Below are 20,902 nucleotides of genomic sequence, written 5' to 3' on the forward strand. Positions count from 1 at the left end.
GCTGGAGTCGAATCTGCGGATGTTACTCGGTCTGATCGACATCATCCGCGCACACACGCCGTGATTGTCACTCAGGGAACAGGGACGAGAGAAAGGGAACATGTCTTCTCGATCTGCATTACCGTCTGGAAACGACAGGAGCACAGGAGACCATGTAAGTGCAATTACAGCCCATAACCTGTGTGTGTATGTGTGCGTGTGCGCGCAGAAGATGAACGTGCATCCCTTAAAAAACCCCCCTCATCATGTATGTGCGTCCTCCGGCCCTCATTCATTCACAGTGCACACAAGGGTCACACATGCACGCAGGTGTGAGTCTCATGAGGAGGACTGTGGGGACTGTGGAGGATGGATGGGTGTTTTAGGACAGCAGGACAGCAGCAGAAGATGGGCTAACCTTGAGTGTCTGCGCAGCTCATAGCCCACCCGGGATGAGTCCACCCGCATACGATTACAGTGGGCTGGATATGCGCAGAAACCCTAAAACACCAGCTGTCACCTCTGATTATAAGACTGGACAGAGAGAGAGAGGGTGATGTCACATCATAGATGCACCTTTCTGCTGCTGCTGTTGCTGCTGCTGCTGATAATGATGCCGTCCTGTGTGTGTATATGTGTGTGCGTATGGGTGGGACAGGAGCAGAGAAGGCCAAAAATGCATGCACATAGAGAGAGAATATAAGGCTGTTGGCAGGGAGCGAGGGGATTACTGCGAAAATGATGTGCGGTCCTTTGCTGCTGCGCAGCCGACAAAGCGCCCAACCCCAGAGCCCGTGGGTGACAGACAGAGGCTGTGCAGAACACAGTAAAGGCCTGCAGGAAATAAGAGAGTCCATGATGATAATATTCATATGTCACTGGAAGAAAGAATATTGGACGTCCTATCTATCTATCTATCTAGCTATCTATCTATCTGTCTATCTGTCTATCTATCTGTCTATCTCTGTCACGTCTAAAATGGTGATCCTGCTCAGTGACGTTTCATCTTGTCATTTTCTGTCTTAAACACTTGTTTGTTCTCAGCACAGAAGGCTGCTTAAGCCTCTAGATTTCCTTGCGTGTTATAGTGTTTGTGTGCTGCAGCATTTTCTCCTGTTGTGAGAACTGAAATCTGTTCACACAATTCTACCCTGGTACACATAACCAAAATCAGGCCCAGGGACCAGGCCATGTACATAAAAGGGATTTGAGGGGTCTGTGGCTCCTTTCATACACACACAGCATTTATAAATCTCAATATTCTATGTTGAAAACTGTCAAAAAAATGTCACTCATCTCCCCAGCAGCATATTTACAGTAGAAAAAAATCATAGACTATAGTTAATTTAATCTGAAATGAGGGTATTTCAAAAACCTTTGCAGGTATTTATGTAAAACTGTTTATTACTACTTAAAGCAAAAACTAAAGGTTGACTGTACTGTCAAACAGACACAGATCATTTGTTTAAAGAACAGGGGCAATGGCAGCGTAGACCATTCTGTAGGAAGGAACTTTTACTCGTTCTACTTGATATACAGTACATATAAATGTTTTCTACAGTGTTTTGTACTGTCTCTCCCAGTACTTTACAGTACAAAAGCCAATTTACAACTAATAGACCCTTAAATGGAAGCTTTTTTCTCATTAATTAGAGAAAAGTACAACTAAAACAGTGAAGTGACACAAAATCATTATCAAAGAAAAAAATGTAAGAAAAAAATCACCTTAAAAATACTTACCTGTAACCACGTTTTACATAAAAAAAAAAAAATGACACTAAATGTATTTGGTGACTAACCTTCTTTAAAAATATAACAATACACTCACTTATCTCCTCTTATTAAAAGTCAAACTGGTCTGGTTTTATTTATCTCACTAACTGTCAATTTATTAAACAACAAAAGAATATTAAAAAATATGAACTGGAAAAGAGTTCCTTTCTTTACAGAAACACTGTGAAACACAGTGGAAGAAGTTCTTCCCACGTTCTGTTTGAACACCTGAATGTCACCTAGATTACATAGGGACCTGAAGTCTTGATGGAGTAGCGAGTCACAACCAACGCATACTGCCACCTACTGTATTAGAGTGTGTAGTCATGATATGACCTCTGACTTTTTGCGACAGCAAACATGCATTGATGCACAATTTATTTTTTACTTCAATAGATGCAAGTTGTCGAGCATTTGTATAGATTTTTAATCAATTCACGATGACAACATCCCTAGTTATCATTTGACTAACTATTTGCTAAAGCTGCTCTTTGTCTCTTTGTTAAGAATTTATATTTTTACACTGTAGTAGAAGTGTTTAGTTTTTCAAACCATTAGTTGTCTAGTGTTTTTGTTTTTTACCCTAGTAAATGTTTAATGATTTAAACTACGTCCTGCACAACTTCAGCTGCAACTTTGATTTATTTGCACAGTTTTAATTAGCTAAATAAATGTGATATTTGTGGTGCATTTATGTGAGACTGAAAGGTAGCCTTGTGCAAGGAATTCCTTCCCATTTATGTGGTGAAGTTGTTATACAACTTCAGTTGCTCTGTTGTCGGACTTGGCGCTACACACTGACTGCAGGCAGGCCAGTATGGTACCTGCACCATTTTTATCTAAAAGTCAAACCTGTTGACACATTTATAGATCATAGCTTGGTATCTTGGTAAAATGAGCAGAGATTTTTCTGAAATACTGCCTTGGATGGCAGCATATGTTTCTCCGGATCTTGTAGGTACCTTTAAGCATTGCTTTGAAGCATGCCTTCAAATATATTAACTTACCCATGCCATGGGCACTAACACACACCCTTACCACTTGTATTAAATATGGAGTCGTCTCACCACACCACAAATTTCCACTTGGCATCAGCCCATTTCAGAGGAGCTGGTGCCCAGAGAATCTGGCTGCACTTCTTGGTGTCACTGATCTATAGTATGGCTCCTGTTTGAGTTTTAACCCAGTAATTGATGATGAACCTTGTTAGTTAAGTGCAAAAGGTTGTCTGAAGGGTTAGTGAGCACGACTGGAGGACATGGCTGTTCCATGTCTGTTTTATGAATTTCCCGTTAATTGGAGAAGTTTTCTTAAGATTCTTCCAATCTTTTGATAATATCATGGAGTGTAAATAATAAAACTTCATACATTGGTCATGCCATTCTTAAACTGTTGGACTATTTGCGCATGCAGTGGGTCACAAAGTGTGAACCTTGCTTTTTTTCTTTACTAACAACAGAGCCTATTTTAGATGCACCTTTTATACCTCATACCTTTTATGTTCCACGGTTGAGATTTTGAGCATTCCTTAATTTTCCCATGTCCCACCTTTTTTGGTATGTCTTAAAGGGTTTATATTTGAAATGGTGGCTGTGTTTTTCAGGGAAAAATAAATTTTACAGTGTGTATGGGTTGCCATTGTATATGGTGGACTGTGAGTTCAGATCTGTTCCATGAAAATGAATCTGAGTCTGCTGTCCTCACTCCACTGTTAAACACTGAGGACAGATGAATGAAATGATGATGCTAAATTGTGTTGCCATGTCACCACAGGTGAAGCTGGGCAAGGTGATGGTTACATTACAGTATGGTACAGTACAGTAATAGGACTGCAACTAACACTGTATTTATGCAGGAGGAATCTGAGTATTGTTATTTTTTTCCTTAGTTAACTGGTAATGTGGCCTAAACAATCAGTTAACTATCACATGAGGACAAAGAATTCAGACCATAAAACCACTCTGGTCTATGACATCAGTTTGAGACTTAATTAATTGTCCATTATTTATGAATTATTACATTAACTATTGCAGCCTCAGCTTAGTCTCAGGATAGATGTTGGTCATGAGAGCAGCAGCTGAAAGAGAGAGTGTCTTACTGTGTACTATATATTTGTAGTACTGTGCGGTGGCGTTTGCCTTTATGTATGTATATATGTGTGTGTCTGTGTATGTAAAGATGAGAGCAAAATGAAATGCTGGGGGGTGGAAGTGCAATGCCTCAGGGTGAGGTATTGACCAGACGGGACCACTGTGACAGCATCTGCTCCCCTCTTATACTTCCTTCTTACATCTCTTTCCTTGTTATTTATTTATTTTATAAATCTCTTAATTTTTCGGCTCATCTCTTTCCACTGTCCTGCTTCCTCCTCCTCCTGAAATGGGCTCTTGCCCCCTCCAACTACAACCATCGATCGGCTGTCTTTCCTTCTCTTTCCTTCTTGTGTCACATGACAGGGCGCTGCTTGGTACTGCAATACATCACACTTTGTTTGTGTAAATGCATATTGTTGGCCTCCTCTGCTCTTCTGCTCTGTTTCCTGGCTGAAGATATAAATGTGACTCAAGCTGTGGACTCTGTCATAGCTGCACAACAATAGTCTGAGGCAGGGGGCTCCAGAACTGAGCAGCAGCAATTAGTATAATTGAATGGTAGCAGCAGTGCTAACAGTGGAAGTCTCATGGTTTCCTCACAATGTAGTTTTTATTATTAGATAGTTGAAGTTGCACCGTTTAGGCAGATTCTGATTTTTTTTTTTCAAGTACTGTGTTTTGCAGACTATAAGTCACACTTTTTGTCATCCTTTGGCTGGGTTTGTGACTTATACTCAGATGCGACTTATACATTAAAATATAATATAATTATACATGTTTGTCATTTTCACATTGACAGCCACTAGAGGGCACTCTAAGCTTGTGTATCTGCTAACTCCTGTATGATGGTCCTGTACCTGTAATCCTGTGTCTTTTTCTTCTTCTTATTGGCTGAAAATATGGTACCAGCTAAAAACATCTCCACTCGCCAACTAGTTCTCGTTGTTGGTTTGAAGGCATTGTAAACCGAAGACCACCAGTATTTGAGTATTGTAGTGTGTGCTCTAGTTATTGTTTTTGTGGTGTTCTTCAACTTTCTCCTCTCTCTCATTCTCTCTCGCTCTTCCAGCATGTGTCACTTGGGGCCAGTCGCTCAGACAAGGCAACCAGCCAGTCCAGCCGCTCGCTGGGCGCGCGGTGCAGGAACTCCATTGCCTCCTGCTCAGACGAGCAGCCGCACATCGGCTTCTACCGTCTGCTCAAGACAATTGGCAAGGGGAACTTTGCCAAAGTCAAGCTGGCCCGCCACATGGTGACAGAAATGGAGGTAAGATATTAGAGACAGCGGTCGGAGATGAACTTCTGTCCAGGGTGACAGAAGTTCATGGATCAGCTGGTAGTCCTTCTTCTCTAGGGATGCACCAGTTGTTTGGCTGATGCCAATGGTGATGATTTTTTTTGTTGTTGTTTTGTACCATGGAAACATTACTGAATGACAGTCTTTCAACTCTTCATAAAACTGTCCGAACTGAATGAGCACAAATTTAATCAGATTTATGAAACATGAACAACCTTTAATGTGCTTAATTCACATGACAAGGTTCACGCTCTTTTTGACTGCTAACTAATCAATGAAAATATTTTTATAGTACTTCATTGCCCAACAAAATTATTTGAGTGGTTTTAGCCTAATAAACAAAAACTTCCTTTTTCAGTACCTACATTGCCCAAAAAGATTGTGTGTGTGGCGTGACATGAATTATGAGTGATCCACGCTGAAGTTTACATTTGTGCATCCCTACTATTTTTCTGTGCAAGATTTAATGTCTAATTTTTCTCAAACATCTAAAAAGATCAAAAGTATAGGCAGCTGGTTTAAGAGCCCAAGGGCTGCCCACTGATGAACTTATACTGTCTCTCAAAAAAACAAAGCAAAATTTAATGCTCAGGAAATGGTCTTCTTGTCTCTTATTAGCCATTGGAGCCATAACACGAAGTTGGAAAAAGTTTTCTCTTGGACTTATTTATTTCTGTAATTATTGGATATTTAATTTCAAGACAAGGGAAAAAGGGAGGTTGTAAAGTGAAGATATATTTGTTTTGTTATGCAGTGTTGATAAGTTTTGTGTTGTACCCGAAACATTTTTGGTGTGAAATTTGGTGTGACTTTTTTTTTTTTATGAGTGAACAATTAATACATGCCCAGCTGGCCATTCTATTGCAAGTCGGGAGAGATTAAGTCAAATCAGTCAAAAGCGCCTTCGCTCCATCTGCTCTTTGTGTCCCAGACCTACATTCAGCAGCTTACTTTTAGAACTCACACTTACCTACAAATTTAGACGTTGGCAAATGAGCTTGTGTTTTTAAGATACTTGAAAAAGCTACAGTATATTACATGTGACTAATATGGAGATGCTACCAGGGATGTGAAGCAAGAGGATCAAACAGTGTCATTGTTATTAATAAAATATATAATTAATATAACTGATCCTTAAAAATATATATTTATAATGTAAATATATTTACACACATCATTTGATTTAATCTCCAAAATCCCTTATAGCAACAGGCTGACATCGTTCACCACCTGTCATAGTACAGCTTGGTTACTAATAAATAATGTGATTTCTCTCCTCTCTTTTTTGTAACCTAGTACAAAGGCAGTGGTCTGTTAGATAGCCCAGTCCACTAAAGCAGGGGTTCCCAACCCCCGGTCCAAAGATCGGTACCGGTCCGTAGGTTATTTGGTATCGGGCCACAGTGGGACACAGTGAAAAGATTCACTGCAGTTTTAATAATTTACTTCATTCAAAAAGAATCCAGTCATATCAGTTTACTTTTTTATTAAATCATAGTGTTTCACAAAAACAGGTCATTCAGACTCTGATACTAGCAGAATAAAGTCTGAAGGGTGTTTTATTTTGAAAATGTAATGATCCTTCAACAATGGCGTGAAGTTACTGGAACGCAAGAACGGCTGATACTGGCCAACCGATCCATGATACAAAAAAGGTTGGGGACCGCTGCAACTGTGTTGGTGAAAGTTTTATTAGTTTTAACGAGACTGACGTTTGACGTTTGTTTCGTTTCTCTTCCAGGTTGCAATAAAAATTATCGACAAAACTCAGTTGAATCCAACCAGCCTACAAAAGGTATGTTCACGTTTATGCTACACACATAAAACACATGCCACAACAGACACAGTTCACACTGAAGATGTAGAGGGTCATGATAGCTGCCCAAGTTACAGTATTCTGCCAAGGAGAGGTTCATGTTCTGAGGTGGACTGTCAGAAAGGGGCTATGAGAGAGCAGATGAGAGGGAGCTCGGATGTGATGCTGTTTGGCAGGTGCAGGCACTGGATGAGAGTAAGAGGAGACCCCGGCTTCACAGATCATCTCTCGTCTCTCTCTGGGCTAAACGCTGCCCTAAGTGCAGGGTGACTCATCGTGTTAGCCACAGTCACCCAGATCATCCTCCGTTTCTGTTTCTTCACGTTTTTTTTTCTAATGCCACACGTGACTTATGCAAAACCAATCGGGCATTTGTTGAGAGGCCTTTTTTAAATGCAGATTTAGTATTGTTATTGTAAGCAGCTTCCATTTTTATTAAATCAATTTATTGAATCAATGTAGCAACTGCTTTGGTTGTAGGTTCAAGAAAAAGTGGCTCTGAGCCATTAGGTCAGTCCTGTGGATTTATTTAATGGAACATGGTGGATTTTTTTATAAATTCTGTTCCAGTTTTGGTGTAAAAAAACCATAAAGTGGTCACTGTATCAGTAATAATGAGCTTCTTGCTTCTTGTGTCTTAATCATCTATGTTCCCCTCAGTGATATTGCAATTTATATATATGTTTTTTACAGTATTTAATTGTACATATTGTAATACAAATATATGTAATATATATACACATATATAAAAATATCTAAATATATGTATTTAGACACATGTAAAAATATATATTATATATGTATATATACATAAATATACATTTGTATATAAAGAAATTTATAGAACAGCAGTCAAGCATGCAGTCAGCTTTATGAAAGGTGTTAACAATGGTAGGGGATGAACGTGTTGCTCAGAGAAAGTGTATTGTTTGAACTGATGTGTTCATTAGGGTCCTGCTGGAATAAACTGGGATTTAATGGGACACCCGGATGATGAGACATTAGACCAGTGCACATGTATCCCAAGATTCCCTCTGTCACAGCTGGAGAGGGAAGGAAAGAGCCTGGTCTTAATACCTGGGTTGCTATGGCAACAGTGACGTTAGGGCACTGCCAGAGCAGTTGAATGAAGGAGGAGGAAACAGGGGGAGACACATTGGAAAATAGCAGAAGGGGGAGGATTAGAAAAAGATAGAAAAAGCTTATCACACTATCTTTTTTTCTTTCTGAGATGTAGTCGAGGACGTGGAGGAGAGACAGTGGGTATTATAGGAAAATCAGGGGAACAAGCTCACAACTGATCTCCTGCATAAATGTGTCACAGGAAGCTGAAATAATACCAGCCGTGAGAAAAGCTCAGATGGAGTAAAAGATGTTGTTGTTTTTTTTTATTTCAGTCACACATTTGTGTTTGAGCTCCTTGGTTGTTATTCATGCAAATGAAATGTTTTCAAAGACTAACATAAAGACACTTTTTAAATAATATGGCCAAATTGTGGCTTAAACCTTTAGTGACATAGTATTATGTGATTATTATTATGTAGACAGGAGTCCTGATATATAAGGCACAGAAGTGAATTGAATTTTTCATTTTTTAACTAAATCATCTTTTGGAGTGGAAACTAAAGCTAACTAAAACTAACTTATTTTTTTCTGTGTAAAAAGGAACACAACTGTTTAACTGCTGCAAAACTGTTTACTTAACTGTTTAAAGCCACTGATTGGATTTAACATTACTTTTATACCAATTATATCATTATGTTTTTGCAGCTTTTTCGAGAGGTCCGGATAATGAAAAGCCTAAATCACCCTAACATAGGTAAGTGTGTGTGTGTGTGTGTGTGTGTGTGTGTGTGTGTGTTAGAGAGATTTGCCTGGACCATGTGACCCGACTGAAGTGTGATGCACTATTAGCTTCAGAGCATTCATTGACTCTATGTTGTGTCTCAGGTTTCATACAGAGGTCATTATGTTGGATTTCCTAAAGCTAAAGTGTCACATGGCTCAAACGCTCTCGGCTTTAACAGCAGATTCATCTGCGTCGAGACAGGAAGCTGTGTGATACTTATAGCGTTAACAGGATTCATTTGTCTGTATTTAATTTAATCTGTGGTTTTTGGCTACAGTGCGACTCTTTGAGGTGATCGAGACGGATAAGACCTTATACCTAGTCATGGAGTACGCTAGTGGAGGTGAGTTCAGTATCTGATGTGCTTGAACTGCCCCCCTGTTCACTAAAGTGAGGGGTTAACACAGTGGTGTGCTGTGCATCACTGACAATAATTCACTTTCACTTACACTTAATACTCATCACTAGGTCAAAGTGTATGAAATTGATTGTGTGTAATGTTGATACATTGCAAATAAAAGAACAGCGCTAATGCTTTACTGCCTGTGCCGTCCATCAGGTGAAGTGTTCGACTACCTCGTGTCACATGGGAGAATGAAGGAGGTTGAAGCCAGAGCCAAATTTAGACAGGTATGAACCTCCCAGCTCCAGTCCTGATGGTCCTGTGACATTCCTTTTCACCTGTGTTTTCTGCGTTACTATGTTGACAGATTGTTTCTGCTGTCCACTACTGCCACACCAAGAACATCGTCCACAGGGATTTGAAGGTGAGATTGGCTCAGTTTTGGGGGTGGTTTTATAAATGATGGATTAGGTCTAAGCCAGGCGTGGGCCACAATTGTCCTAAAATTGAACAGAGGGGCCAGGTCAGGAGCAGATAGATGGAGCCCTCATGTGAACTAAGATAAATAACATGAAAAAGTCCTGCATAAAGGATAAAATGCTAAAATCCTGTTATAATTTTCTATGCCATCTCTTAGGAAAACATGGGTATTGCAGGGAAATTATAATGATAATATAAATAAATTATGTAATTTGGAAATGTTTGGCGGGCCAGATTAAAAAGATGGAACGGGCCGCATCTGGCCCCCGGACCACTCATTCCTGGTCTAAGCAAAGACAAAGGCAGGACAGGAACAAGAAATACAGTATATATATTATAATCTGATCTTAATCTGGGTCTTGGCACAGAGCTTCTTTTACTGGTGTTATAAAATAATATTTTACTATGTGTACTAGTACACAGTGATGTATGTACTGTACATGAGTCATGTCCGCTATGTCTATTGTTGGACTACATGTAAACACTTCACCCTCTAACCATCCGTTTCACTCTTGTATTTCTTCATTCCGCCCACATTCCCATTCCAATTTCTCACCCCCATCCAACAATCTTCTCCTCCTCTTTGCCCCTTCTCACGCTCCATTGTTCTCTGTTTGCACTCTCTCCCTCTCTCTGCCCACCTGTGCTCCACATCTGGATGATTCAGGCGGAGAACCTCCTGCTGGACGCAGACGCCAACATTAAGATTGCAGACTTCGGCTTCAGCAATGAGTTCACCCTGGGTAACAAGCTGGACACGTTCTGTGGCTCACCGCCCTACGCTGCCCCAGAGCTTTTCCAGGGCAAGAAGTATGATGGTCCTGAAGTGGATGTTTGGAGTCTGGGGGTAATCCTGTACACACTGGTCAGCGGCTCACTGCCCTTTGATGGACAGAACCTGAAGGCAAGTGGATGAGATGTCTGTCAGTCTCTCTAGATACATAAATACACTTTAACTGTTAACTTTAACTGAGTTCAGAGCGAAACAAGATTAAATGTAGCATTTATGCTAGTTTAATGCTAGCTATTTTACGCTGTTAGCGTGGAAGATAAAGCCATTAGGAATTCATCATTCAGTTAGATATTTGGTAAATCATTCCTGTGGTTGTTGCCTTTGTGGAATTACTATATGATGTGTGTATTATATAATGTGCATTAAATTTAATTACCAAATAAGCTACAATTTGTCAGCTAATAAAACAATCACAAATAGTAAACACATCCTAAAATGCAGCAAAAGGTAACCTTAACCACATACAGTTCATAGCATAGTTAATAAAAAAATGCCAACAATTGGATTAATTTGACAGCCATTTAATAATCAGTTATTTCTAAATTCTATTGATATATTAACACGAATTTTAATAATTATTTGGTACATTATATAATAATATTATAATTATTTTTAAATAAATCTGACTGTTTTACCTTTGATTTGATTTCCACTACCTAATAGTACATCAGCAACATATCTCACTGCTGGTGACGGTTGGTGTTGTTTGTTGCTAAACTGTTTTTTTTGTAGTGCTACTTATCCATTAAAAAAAAACATCACATGCACTTTTTGAACAGACCATGTAATATTTGTCAGGTAGAGAAACCTTTAGACGAGATACAGAAAGCACTATAACAGTTTTTTTTAAGAGGTTGCATTTGTTTGTTCTATGCCTTGATGAACTACGGTATTCGCTGACCATGCAGTTCTTCAGCTGAACAGTAAATCAGATACTGTTGTCCTAAATGTTTGTGTGACGTCACAGTTAAATACAGGAGCATTTTCCCTCCTTTCTTTGTTGGGTTTTCCTCCACAGTTTAAGACCTGCTGCTAGGAAAAAGTAAAAATAGTACGTTTATCCATATTCTAGCAGATGGCTGTGAACGGCCCCCTAGAGCTCCACCAGAGGGTGGAGACAAATGTGTGTTTAACCTTTCCCATGTGTGGCTCAGCTGACTGCCTGCAGTGAGGGACTCGCGTTTAGAGCAAATTGATGCAGTATTATCATTTTATTTCTGTAGCAGCAATTCTTAACTTAGTGTATTTTTATCTTGAAGCTCTTACTGTTAAACGGCTCATTATATTTAAGGAGAAACAGTTCCCACAACACATATTATAACATCGCATCAACTAATCTGGTAATGAATCCCTTGATGTACCAGCGGGAGTTAGAAATTCTTCCACACAGTTAAACTATTATTTACTGTCGCTGTTGCCTTGTTATTAATGGCCGTTACACCAAACATGTAATCTTATCTGGTGACACTCTCTTCTTATAGAATCCCACGTTTTGTTTTTGGCTGATTGCATTTGCAGCCTTGTTTAACATGTGACTGTTGTGGCACACAGGAGCTGAGGGAGCGCGTGCTGCGGGGAAAGTATCGCGTGCCCTTCTACATGTCCACAGACTGTGAGGGGATCCTTCGCCGATTCCTGGTGCTCAATCCCACCAAGCGCTGCACGTTAGACGTAAGGAGGGACCAAAAACACAGACACAAACTTTCGTGTGGAGGCAGCTGCAGCTCTTGTTTCATCTGTTTTCTTTTCTTACAGCAAGTCATGAAGGACAAGTGGATAAACGCAGGGTATGAAGGGGAAGACCTGAAGCCCCACATAGAACCAGTGGAGGACTTCAGTGATCCGGCTCGCATAGGTGCGGAAAAAACAGAGTTTGCTCGTGCAGCTAGCATGTCTTGAAGACTGAGTGTGCTGATTTGTTTCTGTTGGGTCTTCAGAGGTGATGGTTGGGATGGGCTTCACCCCGGAGGAAATCAAGGACTCTCTGCTCAATCAAAAGTACAATGAGGTCACAGCCATCTATTTACTGCTGGGCCGCAAAGGCGATGTAAGTTATAGATGTGAAACAGGCTAATAAAACATTTATCCATCCTTTTCACGGGGCTGTACATGCAGCAGCATTAGTCTTAACTTTAAAATAATAAAAGTTGACTTTTGATCATTACCTGCAGAATTCATCCCAGGACCAAAGGAAGTATATATAAATAAATGCCTGGCCTATCAGGTCATCTTTGTAGTTTGTATAAGAATTCAAGAGTTCAAGTTGATTAATAACAAATAGCTTTTTCCATTTACGTTCCAAGTAATAAAAATAATACAATTTATTAATATTAATAATCTGTTATAAAAGCATTTGTTAAGCTGTGAAAAGCAGTAGCTCACAGACTGGTTTTATTTTAATCCCACAGCAGTGATGACTTTCCACACAATAACTTTTTTTTGCGGTTAAAGTACCTATGGACTTTTTAACATGATATCAATATTTTTTATTAAGTAAATATTGCCATAAAATACCTGTCAGTAATGATTGATGCTGTAAAACTAAACGGGCAGAAATCTGCTTCCAGAATTGGAACATTTAGCACACTTGCCTTACAGCAAGAAGGTCACCAGTTTCCTGGTCTTTCTGTTTCATGAATGCGGTCAATTATTCTAACTACCCCACAGTTGTCCTGTCTTTCCCCTAATTTGAGTCATTTTTTTGCTGTGTGACTATATTTTGTGTGCTGTGACATCACAGGAGGGCAGTGAGACTCGCACAGCCAGCAGTCTGTCTTTGGCCAGGGTACGGCCCAGCCCCATTACAAATGGCACCAACAAGCACTCCTCCGCCACCGGCTCCTCTTCCTCTTCCTCCTCCTCCTCACACAGCAAGACTCAGCGCAGCTCCTCTACCTACCACAGGCAGCGACGGCATAGTGACTTCTGTGAGCCTCTTCTCTAACATATAAACTTTAGACGCCTGACAGCGATCAACATACAAAGTTCACCCTGGGTTTTGCATGTCAATCTAATACATGTCATATTTTGTGCAAACTAACTGCAGAATGATTCTTATATGAGTCTCTGTGTGTTTTGGCTCTGCTGTCCTCCAAAACAAAGGTGGGCCCTCCATGCCCGTCATGCACCCCAAGAGGAGCCCAACCAGCACGGGCGACCGGGAGCTGCGTGAGGGACGGATGCCTTCCCGTAAGGCCAGCTGCAGTGTGATGGGGAGTCACAGCCTCCCCCCCTCCAGCCCCATGGTCAGCAGTGCCAACAATCCAAACAAGTCTGAGATCCCAGACCGTCGCAAGGAAATGACGGCCACCACAGTAAGTCAACAAGGTCCCAGTGTCTCCGAATAAGTCAACAAATATACAGTAAGGACTTTGACTGTTCTACAGCCCCAGACGCCCAACACTCTCTCTCTCTCTGTCTTTCTCTCTCTTTTTCTTTCTCTCTTTGTGTAGAATAACATCCCTGGAAGCGCCATGACACGCAGAAACACATACGTGTGCACAGACCGATCAGGCACAGACAGACATTCTCTTCTGCAGAATGGCAAAGACAACAGGTACAACCATTCTTGAAGGTTTCTGTCTTTTCTAATCAGGTCTTGTCCCTGAACACCTGAATCGGGGTTCTCCGGAATAAAATGAAACCCTAACCCTCCTTTTCCTTCCTGCAGCTCCCTGAGCCACCGTATGCCTGCAGCCTCTCCCTCCACCCTCAGCATCACTGGGGCTGGAGCAGCCTCCTCTTCCTCCTCTTCAGACCGATGCCGCCTGACTCGAGGCTCTACGATTCGCAGCACCTTTCATGGGGGACAACTGAGGGACCGGGGGCCCCCGGTTTATTCGGCCCCACCTACTTCACCTACCCTGTCCCACCATGAACCCAGTCCCCTGCCCCACGCCCGCACCAGGGCGACCTCCAACCTCTTTACCAAGCTGACCTCGAAACTCACTCGCAGGTAAAAAAAAATACACTTTACTTTACATGTGTTGTTGCCAAACCCCAGGTTGTTTTTCTGTTCTTCCTCCAGCATCAGAATCACCAGTGTTTGAAAAACTAAATCCAAGTAAAAATTCGTACTTATCATCACTTACTCAATCATTCATTTAGGCAGATACAATTGAAAAAACTATGAAAACAGGCCTCAGGAAATAGGAACACAAACTTAAAATGTCACAGCACTCTGGTGTTTTATACTGCTTGGTAAGCGCCCCCTGGGGTATAGTCCTGGTATGGGCCCATGCTTCTCAGGACTTGATATTCACTCGGGCTTTTTGGAGAGCCCTCCAGTGACCCTGGATTATCCCCTGTACCCTCCTAGTCGTCATAATCACACATTATCTAATCTAATCTAATCTTATCAAACCTCAGCTCTATCCCGGCCACTCAGCTGCTGCGCCGCACTGCGCTGTTTTTCACCACTTGCCCTCCTGAGATTCAATTATCTTCTTTCTTACCCTCTTTCCAACCCATGGCCGATTCCCCTCTTCCCTCTCCCCCCCCATCCTTTTCTCGCTCTGTCCCCCCACCCTACCCACACCATGGCATCAGGGTCCATCTTGACCCATCCAAGCGCCAGGGCTCAAACAAATCAGTCTCGGGTTGTACTCTTCCACAAGGATCAAAAACAGTTAGTAAGTTTCCGTGTCTCTGGCTTCTATATTACCTTCCTGTGCTGCTCCCATCTGTCTGCTTGGTCTTTCAGAGTTTTTTTTTTCCCCTCACTTCATGAACGTCTGCCTGTCTCTTTAGACAAAACTCGAGTTTTGAATTATTGCTTGTTTGCATGCTTTAAGTGTCATCTTCATACTGTTAATTTTTACAAAATCAGTTTCAAGCATGATTGCAATCAAGTCAAATTTCTTTGACCTTTGTTTTAGATGAAGTCATCATTTCAAACAGACCAACGTACACTTGTGGAAATGTTTTGTTTATTAAAAGTTTGATGTGATTGGAGGACTGCTAATGTCGTGTGCAGTAGGTGAAGAGACCGTACAATACCTGCATGCTTTCCATAATGTTGGTGAGAAAAGAGGGGAGTTAAACCCTGTTAGTGAAGGACTGAGAGACGGTGTTCCATATATCACATGCTGGCTGTTGCTGTTGATGCTCGCTTGGTGTCACTATATAATGTCCACTGCTGAATGCCATCTCCGCTCTTGTCAGTGGGTCGCAGACCTGCGGTGTGACAGTGAGTCGCCCCTTAAACCTGAGCCTGTTTGTCTTCCAGGGTCACAAATGAATCTGAGGGAATCAGGAGATTTGCGGTCACAAGGTTTGTTCCTTTAGTGTTTAAATGTGGTACCAATAATACCGACTGGGAGGCAACGTGTTAACATGTTCAAAACCTTTTTCCCAGTTGCCATTTACCTGGGTATCAAAAAGCGTCCGAGCCCCGGTCCGTCGGACGTGGCTGGGATCTAAGAGGTGGTGGGCAGCGGGACCCTGCGGAGGTGGTTTTGGCTCTGCGGGAGGCAGCGCGCGGATGTGGCTGCCAGGTCCAACATGCCGGCCCTTTTCTGCTCTCCTGTACCCACGGTGTGGCAGGGGGCCGCGTGGCTTTCGAGGCCGAGGTGTGCCATCTTTCCATGGGCAACTCAGAGACTTCTAATGGGGTGCGCTACACACGACTCTGGGGGGCACCGTTAGCTTTTCGGGACATTGCCACCAAAATCTCCAAGGACCTCGAACTTTGAACAGAGGGTCTGTTTGCATACGAGTGTGTGTTTTGTGTTGATGTGTGTGTGTGTTTGTGTGTGTTGTGCAAATAGAGAGGGGACAAAATAAAAGAAGAAAACAAATCCATGAAGGGGTGAGGGGCTGGACCCGAGAGAAAAGACTTCTCCTTCTGTCTTTTCATATCTAACCTTCTCTTGCACCACACTAACATGAGTGCCCACACACACATACACACGCGCACACACACTCACACTCACACACATCCACACCAGACCTGTGAAGTCACACAGACTGAGGCACCCACATTCACAACTGAGGCACTTCACAACTTCTCTACTGAGCTGCTGCAGCCACTGGACATGGATCAGATGGAATCTAGCAGAATATTTTTATTGCTACTCTAGCCATAATGACTCTTAATTTTCCTATTTATTGCTCTGATCATTGTTTTAACCCATCGTCACTTTCACCACTACAGGAAAAGCACCGGTCCTAGTGTAGTGGACCTCATTGACAAGACAATTCCTTTTTTAAATGTTATTTTGTATGTTACGGTCAGGTACATTTATTCACCTCTCAGCGACTACCTGCTGACTTGTCATCACCTGTGGATAAAAAGATGCACAAAATTCATGTTAGCAAAGAGACTAGCAGCTGCAGAGGGCTGCATCACTCTAATCCATGTTCATAAAACAGAGATGGCTGCACTGGATTAAAGTCAGTGAGGGAGCGGCAATGACAGGCATTTGAATTGTCCAATCAGCGGCTAGAAGACATAAGCCAATCAGAGACGGATTAGTCTGTAACATCAATCTCATTAGTTTCCTAATGAGACAGAAGAGGATCGTAAAGAACATGAGGAAATATGCTGTTTGTAGTGAAGAAGCGAAACTTAGGGTGTGTTTGCATTTTCATGTTTACTTTAGTTAACAATTCATAGATGTGCAGTTGATCTGCTGGAGTGGTGAATGCTACCGTCCACACCTTGGTGCACATCAAGCAGTTGCCAGGATCCTCTTGAAAAAGATGTATCTTTTTGTATCTGACTCCTAATGTTCTCTAGACTATCTAGAGAACATTAGCATCAAAACCCAACTATACTATAAGACATCACATGATTTCATGTTAAAGACAAAGTACAAAGAGTGTAAAGGATGCTAACAAATCAGCTGAGAAACAAAACTGGAGCAATGAGATGTTTGAACATCCTAAGTCCCTGGTAGGTTAAAACTCTTGAATCAATAGCACATAACCCCTAATAGAATGTTATTTTTCTACGGGTTGCAAAACGGTTCAGTCTATACACGTCTATTGAAGTCTGGCAGTATGTTGTTCTTATACCTACAGTCTTTAGTCCAATACGATGGTGTCAATGTAAAAACACCAGGACTTTTTACAAGTATCAATTTTGTTATTCAACTGCAGGTGTGAACAGCCAGAAGGTCTAAATTGATTAATGTTAAAACAAGGCGATGCAGTTCTGATATAGTTCTGTTCTGATATTTAAAAAATAGAATCAATAATTACATACAAATAAAATAAATTATTGAAGGTGGTATTATGGTATTTTACATTTTATAATTACCGTAATTAATTTAGCATAACGACCAAAAAAGAGGAGCTTTCATTCTACTCCCTGATTGGCTGGTTTAATGACCTGTCAGTTCTGTTTAGTGAGAAAATCTGTTTTGTTAATTTTTATAAATTTGCCATCCTCCATCTTTCTTCACTTCACCCTGAAGACACAACAGCTGTGACTCGTACCTGAGAAAACCTTTCTAACTTCAAGCCCTCAAGTGTTAAAAACACTTTTGGGGCAATTAAAAAGCAAAGGTGAGCCACAGTCAGTCAGGATCCTCGCACACAACAAGAGACACTGTGTGACGTCATTCCGGTGCAGTGCAAAGCTTTGCTTCTATTTTGTGCCATGTGATTTTTGCCTCAGTCATCATGTCAGTATGTCCACAGGATAAAACCCTGTGCACCCAAGGAGTGAAACCTCTGAGATCACCAGAAAACAGAAACACGGCTTTTCTGAATATTCACCCTCCTCTTATTGTGGCACAGTTTGTAATCTGGTCTGCTCGTTAGTGACTGCGGACTAAGTTTGAGTGTTCAGTGGAGAGGCCACAATGAAGGCAGTGTGGACGCCACTGTCCACACAGTTTCATACATTGCCTTCACAGTCAATGTCCCTGGGCTCCTTTTTCAAAGTACATGTGAAAATAAGCTTTCTATTGTCCATGACTGTTTTGATTCAATAGCATACAGTATGAGTATTTATGTAGGTAACGCATCATGTTGTTTGGCTGCTAATTTACCGTTGAAATTGTCTCAGTTGTGACCCCTAGAGCAGCCTCCCACTCCCCTGCTTTCTTCCCCACTGAAGAAAAACCCTCTATTTCTAAATTTAACAGGGACTCCATTTTCACCTGTCCTCATACATAGGTACATAGGTCTGTCCTCACAATCAGCTGTCCTCTGCTCTTTGTCAGACGTCCTGTTGACCTCACAGGGATCATCCCCCCACACTTTTATGTTGTATATCCATGTACAGCATCTTCATGGTTCCTGTTTGGTGTGCACTGCTTCATAAAGCCCAGCAGGGGGAGGGGGCGGTTCTGACCCGTCCTCGTCTTCCTCAGGGTGAGAAGCAGAAACACTGTGGGTCTGTTGTTGTCCTCTCGTTGGACATTTCTCATTGTGGTGTATATTAGCATTAGGTAATATAGACCTCAATGCATTTTGCTTTGACTTGAATCAGCTCCTTCCAGTGTACCTGTATAGGTATTGCCCAGTACTAACCACTGGAGGGCGCCAATGTCTTAAATGTGAAACACTTAAATTTGTGGATATTTGCACAGGTACTTTATTTATTTTTTAGAATAATATCATTAAAAAACAGGATTTATATCAGTCAGATGATGGCTGTATATAAAACATATGAATATAGTATATATCTTAGAGCTCAAGGTTTATTTATAGCTAGAGCAGGGAAAGTAATTCTAGTCTAAAGCAGTTTCTGCCAGTGACAGTGGGGAGCAAGACCATCCTGCATGACTTCAGAGTTTGGGTATTAGGGTAAAAATGAAACTAAACGCTCACCTGGGTAAGACGCTACGTCAGACACAGGATGTAAAGGAAATGGTGCCAAATGTAGCATCGGTTCCACTCTCACCAAAACAAACAGGACGGTTTGGGTAAAGTTGAATCACGTCCTTCCGGGTTGACTAAGACAGAAAGTCAGTATGTTCCAGATTGTGAGTTCCTTGATGTATTTACATATGCCATGAAATGTATGAAAACAGAGAGTGTTCGAAAAAACAAAAAGTTCTACAGTGGATCGACTAAAATAACAATTAGTCCCCGGCCACTGAAAAGCCCTGTGTTGCATCAAAGCCATAGAAATGTGACGCTGCTGTCTCCTGATAGCAATTATAAATCAGGCCTACAAACATTTCACTGGAAATGATTGGGGTTTAAACATGCTCAGTTCAAAATATAAGCAGTGTCTTAAGGTGAACATCTACTGTGAAAAATGATTGAAATAATTTTTTTGTTGTTGTTTTTACCTGTGTGGGACAGTGTGTTGCTGGTCTAGTTTATTTGGTGAATGGTACAGTATTATATCCCTTCGGGGCTCAGTATTTAACCTACCTTGTCATTTCAGAACAGATTACGGGAATGGTTTTTGTTATATGCAAAAGGCACAGATTAACACACAGTTCTAACTGTATGAGTGATCTTACCCTGCTCTACTGGTTAATCCCTTCCCCTTAGAAAGAAACTGTAAACTGAGATTGCGTCATTCTGGTATTCTGGTTGAGATTATGGAGCTAAAGATTAATAAAATTCACTGATGTTGGCATTTATCTTTCATTTTGTATTTCTGTTTTAGAATTCAAACATGATATCTATACTCCATGAACACCACGCACAGTTTAAGTTCAGCTTTGTGAAGACGTATCGTCCTTCCATGTGAAGTCTTATGAGGAATATGTTAATAAGGATCCCAAGATGGAGCTGTAGCAAATACTAGCCGTCAACAAGCTAATGTGGTGAACACAGTGGAATGAAAGGCCGTCTATAGATTAGAAACAACCATTTGTGTTGATATTTAGACCAACTGTCAATGAAAATGAATGTTATTGTATATGTATTATTATTATTAATAGAAGGAGAAACCCACAGTACCAAGGTACCTTTTAGTTGTTCCTTTAGTCATTTTAAATCTTTTGCCTAACACAGGTATCCCCCAACCACCGAGCAGAAGACCAGTACCAGGCCGTGGATGCTTCGGTATTTGGGCCACACAGAAAGAATAAGATGTCTTATTTTCATCTATTTTTTTATTTTCATTTTTTCACAAAATTGCACTAGTGATGTATTTTTTAAGGTGCTACAAGTGGACGATGGTGTGGGGAAATGGCGCTCTTATTTCTTCACACCATCGAAAACAATAAAGGCTACAAACTTCTCACTCATTCAGCATGTTTAATCAGCTCAACTGACCAGAACACTCCTATAACACAACCACACACATTTATATCTTGCATTTATGTATGAATTAATTTTTAACTTTTGATTTTCAGTTTTACAAAGAAACTTTATTTACACCCCCTAGTGGCAGCCCATGCACCATCACACGTGTCTTCAAATTCTTTCTGTGAGCATGTTGTTTTCATGTTTATTTCAGGAATTCAAACATTAGTTTTTTATTCTTAGGTACTATATTGTGTCAGTATTGCAGCTTTGATGTTGTGTTCTTTCTGTTTTCTGCTGATTAATCACAGGCCAGGAGAC

At 41.0% G+C, this 20,902-nt stretch overlaps 1 protein-coding gene across 7 annotated transcripts; it reads left to right on the plus strand.

The window, feature by feature from the left end:
* The first annotated feature begins 6 nt into the window (after positions 1–6).
* Positions 7–19,971, plus strand: mark4a (MAP/microtubule affinity-regulating kinase 4a). Of its 7 annotated transcripts, XM_008332507.3 has the most exons (18): positions 7–154; positions 4,915–5,112; positions 6,884–6,937; positions 8,729–8,777; positions 9,085–9,150; positions 9,367–9,437; positions 9,518–9,574; positions 10,298–10,534; positions 11,975–12,094; positions 12,179–12,278; positions 12,361–12,470; positions 13,164–13,350; positions 13,526–13,737; positions 13,876–13,979; positions 14,094–14,378; positions 14,972–15,054; positions 15,651–15,695; positions 15,780–15,917. In XM_008332507.3, exons 1-18 carry the CDS (start codon positions 101–103, stop codon positions 15,842–15,844), a joined length of 2,097 nt encoding a protein of 698 aa, XP_008330729.1. In that variant the 5' UTR covers positions 7–100; the 3' UTR covers positions 15,845–15,917. The 7 variants fall into 7 exon arrangements, with proteins under 7 accessions (XP_008330729.1, XP_016897372.1, XP_008330728.1 ...); XM_017041883.1 differs by lacking the exon at positions 14,972–15,054 and having other exon boundaries at positions 13,511–13,737; positions 15,780–19,971; XM_008332506.3 differs by lacking the exon at positions 14,972–15,054 and having other exon boundaries at positions 15,780–16,116.
* Positions 19,972–20,902: the final 931 nt, after the last annotated feature.

This window comes from Cynoglossus semilaevis, chromosome 19 (genome assembly GCF_000523025.1).
Source record: "Cynoglossus semilaevis isolate Cse_v1.0 chromosome 19, Cse_v1.0, whole genome shotgun sequence".
In the NCBI taxonomy this organism is placed as follows: Eukaryota; Metazoa; Chordata; class Actinopteri; order Pleuronectiformes; family Cynoglossidae; genus Cynoglossus; species Cynoglossus semilaevis.

What these genes read in the sequence shown, in the direction of transcription:
- mark4a (XM_025065767.1), top strand. Translation starts at nt 101, where the DNA reads ATGTCTTCTCGATCTGCATTACCGTCTGGAAACGACAGGAGCACAGGA. An exon ending in CAGTGATCCGGCTCGCATAG is followed by an intron (nt 12,279 to 12,360) that starts GTGCGGAAAAAA and finishes TTGGGTCTTCAG; the next exon opens with AGGTGATGGTTGGGATGGGC. An exon ending in AGGAGATTTGCGGTCACAAG is followed by an intron (nt 15,696 to 15,779) that starts GTTTGTTCCTTT and finishes CCTTTTTCCCAG; the next exon opens with TTGCCATTTACCTGGGTATC.